General features: G+C 58.2%; 1 protein-coding gene across 1 annotated transcript in view; it reads left to right on the top strand.

The window, feature by feature from the left end:
- The first annotated feature begins 232 nt into the window (after positions 1–232).
- The window catches only part of LOC104522314 (alpha-1,6-mannosyl-glycoprotein 4-beta-N-acetylglucosaminyltransferase), a 3169-nt gene continuing 281 nt past the window's right edge, over positions 233–3120 (top strand). Inside the window, 3 exon segments of the mRNA XM_029084171.1 lie at positions 233–358; positions 648–795; positions 2270–3118. Of these exon segments, the coding sequence (XP_028940004.1) occupies positions 248–358; positions 648–795; positions 2270–3118 (1108 nt within the window). The 5' untranslated portion in view covers positions 233–247.

The raw sequence follows: 3120 nt of genomic DNA, 5'->3' as shown, positions 1-3120 counted from the left end.
GGGGGAGTGGATTTTGTAGCTGGTTGATTTTTTTTTTCCTGGCTGGGTTGGGGTGTCCTGCCCAAAGGGGACAGTGTCCAGGTGCCCCAGGGCCACCCCTGGGTGCTCTGGGCAGAGGGGTCAGTCCCGGGGGTGCATCCAGGTGCCACCCCACTGTCCTGTCCAGGGGATGGGGGTTGTCCCCAGGCTGTGCCCTGACCTAATGTGCCCCTTCCTCCCTCAGGCCTCAGCCTGCCGGGCCGGTGCGATGCGATGCTCCCTGAAACGTTCCCTCACAGCCGCGCTCGCAAGCTCCTTCCTCCTCCTCCTCCTCCTCCTCCTCCATGGGGGCAGCCGGCAGGAACAGGAGCCCCTGGAGGTGAGTCCCTCACCAGTGATGTCCCACTGGAGGGGTCACTGGAGCATCCTCCATCCCTGTCTGCCCCACACAGACCCCAGCCCCAGGTCTGCTCCCTTCCTGCCCCATGTCACCCCCAAGCCCCAGCTCTGCCAGCTCCTCTCCCTGGGGTTGTCCTGTGCCCTGGGCCTCCCCTGATCCAGAAGCTGGGAGGGCAGGACAGGGGCTCCCCCTCATTTCTGAGTTCCCCCCTCACTCATGTGTCCCTGGTGCTCTGGGGTCTGACCTGCTGCCTGTGGCTCCCATCCAGGTGGATCTCAGGGGCTTGGCCCCAGACATGGTCCTGCAGATGCTGCAGCCAGAAGGAGCCCAGCGCATCCTCAGGGACACAGATGACCTCTCTACACTCCACAATGTCTCCTACCACCTCCTCGCTGGCTCCCTGTCACCCCACAAAAGTGAGTGGCTCCAGGACCTCAGACTGGGCAGGTCTGTGGATTAGATGGAGGGGTGGAGGAAGGTCAGCACGGTCCAACCATGGTCCATGCTTCTGCTGCGCTGTGGGACTGGGGTGACCAGAGACATTTTGGTTTCCCAGATCTCTGTGGGGAGGGTGGCTGAGACCCCATCTCCCTGGGGTTGAGTTTCCTGCTTTCCTGTCAGGAAGGTTGCCCAAGGAAGTTGCAGATGCCCCCTCCCTGGAAGTGTTGAAGGCCAGGTTGGATGAGGCTCTGAGCAACCTGGTCCAGTGGAAGGTGACCCTGCTCATTGCAGGGGGGTTGGACTAGATGACCCTTCCAACCCAAACCAGTCTGGGATTCTATGATTCTATGAAGGTGGAGATAGTGGGGTTGGACCACCAGGACAACAGCATGGTGGGTGGAGCTCTTGGACAGATGCACACAAAGCAATTCACATACAGCCACCATGGGAAGGAGCACAGGGCAGCCCCACGTGAGCCCACACCAAAGCCAGAGGTTCAGTACGTGCCCAGCGCCACACAGACCAGCAGCAAGAGAAGCTGCAGCAACCACAGCTGGACTGTGGGGAGGGCAGAACGATGCCTCATCCCAGTGTGGCTGCATCTCCACAAGGTTTGGAGTAGGTTTGGGCTTCCAGGATGTGCAGCCATGTCATGAAACTGTCCCTGCCCCGTAGACTGTCTCTGCACTGGTCCTTCCCCAAGTTTAGCTTCTTTTAAGGTGTTTTTCCCAAATATTTCCTCTTCAGAGGAGCCTCTGACTTCTCATCCTAGAAGGACAGGGAACTGCTGGAGAGAGTCCAGCACAGAGCCACCAAGATGATGAAGGGAGTGGAGCATCTCCCTGCTGAGGAAAGGCTGAGGGAGCTGGGGCTCTTTAGCTTGGAGAAGAGCAGACTGAGGGGTGACCTCATTAATGTTTATAAATATGTAAAGGGTGAATGTCAGGAGGATGGAGCCAGGCTCTTCTCAGTGATGCCCAATGGTAGGACAAGGGGCAATGGGTGTGAGCTGGAACACAGGAGGTTCTGCTTCAACTTGAGAAGAAACTTCTTTCCAGTGAGGGTGCCAGAGCCCTGGGACAGGCTGCCCAGGGAGGGTGTGGAGTCTCCTTCTCTGGAGACATTCAAGACCCGCCTGGACGCCTTCCTGTGTGATCTCATTGAGGTTCCGGCTCTGGCAGGGGGGTTGGACTGGATGATCTTTTGAGGTCCCTTCCAATCCCCAACATTCTGTGATTCTGTGATCTCCCTGCCCTTTGGGCACCTCCCAAGATGCTGGGGGCTCCAGCTTCAGAAAGGAGCTGCCATCCTTGGACACGGGACCATAACTGAGTGGGCTGGCCATGTGGAGAGCTTTTTGGAGCCTCATCCTTGTGGCTTGCAGGGAAGAACCTCAGCGTGGTGCAGCCCAGCCCCTCAGCCTGCTGATGCTTTTCCTTTGCCTTGCAGAATTCTTGGCGGTGGGATTGGCATCGGTGCAGCGGCCACGTGGCTACTACCTTCCTGCTACACTCCAGTCCCTCTTCAAGCAGTCAACGGAGGAGGAGCTGCAGGAGATGGTGGTGGTGGTGCACCTGGCTGACACAGACCCAAGGTGGAACTTGCGTGTGGCCACTGACATTGCCCGTAAGTTTGCTCATCACATCCTCCTGGGCCGGCTCCTACTCATCCACGCTCCCCATGAGCTTTACCCCACCCTTGAGGGCCTCAAGAGAAACTACAACGACCCAGAGGAGCGGGTGAAGTTCAGGTCCAAGCAGAACGTGGACTATGCCTTCCTCCTGGCCTTTGCTGCCAACCTCTCCTCTTATTACCTGATGATCGAGGACGATGTGTGGTGCGCCAAGTCCTTCTTGACAGCCATCCGCAAGGCACTGGCTTCCCGGGAAGGCTCCAACTGGGCCACCCTTGAGTTCTCCAAGCTGGGCTACATCGGTAAGCTCTACCGCTCCAGCGACCTTCCTCGCCTGGCTCGCTTCCTCCTCCTCTTCTACCAGGAGATGCCCTGTGACTGGCTGCTGGTCCACTTCCGCCTCCTGCTCACCCAGAAGGACGTCATCCGCTTCAGGCCTTCCCTCTTCCAGCACATGGGCCTCTACTCCTCCTTCCAGGGCACCGTCAACCGGCTGGAGGATGATGAGTTCCAGGCTGATGCCTTGGACCTTCCAGATAACCCACCTGCAGCTTTGTTCACCAGCATGTCTGTCTTTGAGAACTACGAGCCCCTCAAGGCTTACAGCACAGTAGAGGGGTATTTTTGGGGGAAGGACCCATCAGCTGGTAGTGTCTTCTCCATCATC

This window comes from Antrostomus carolinensis, unplaced genomic scaffold (assembly GCF_000700745.2).
Source record: "Antrostomus carolinensis isolate BGI_N321 unplaced genomic scaffold, ASM70074v2 scaffold11683, whole genome shotgun sequence".
NCBI lineage: Eukaryota > Metazoa > Chordata > Aves > Caprimulgiformes > Caprimulgidae > Antrostomus > Antrostomus carolinensis.
Note: the sequence above shows the minus strand (reverse complement) of the source record. Positions and strands in the feature narration are given on the sequence as shown.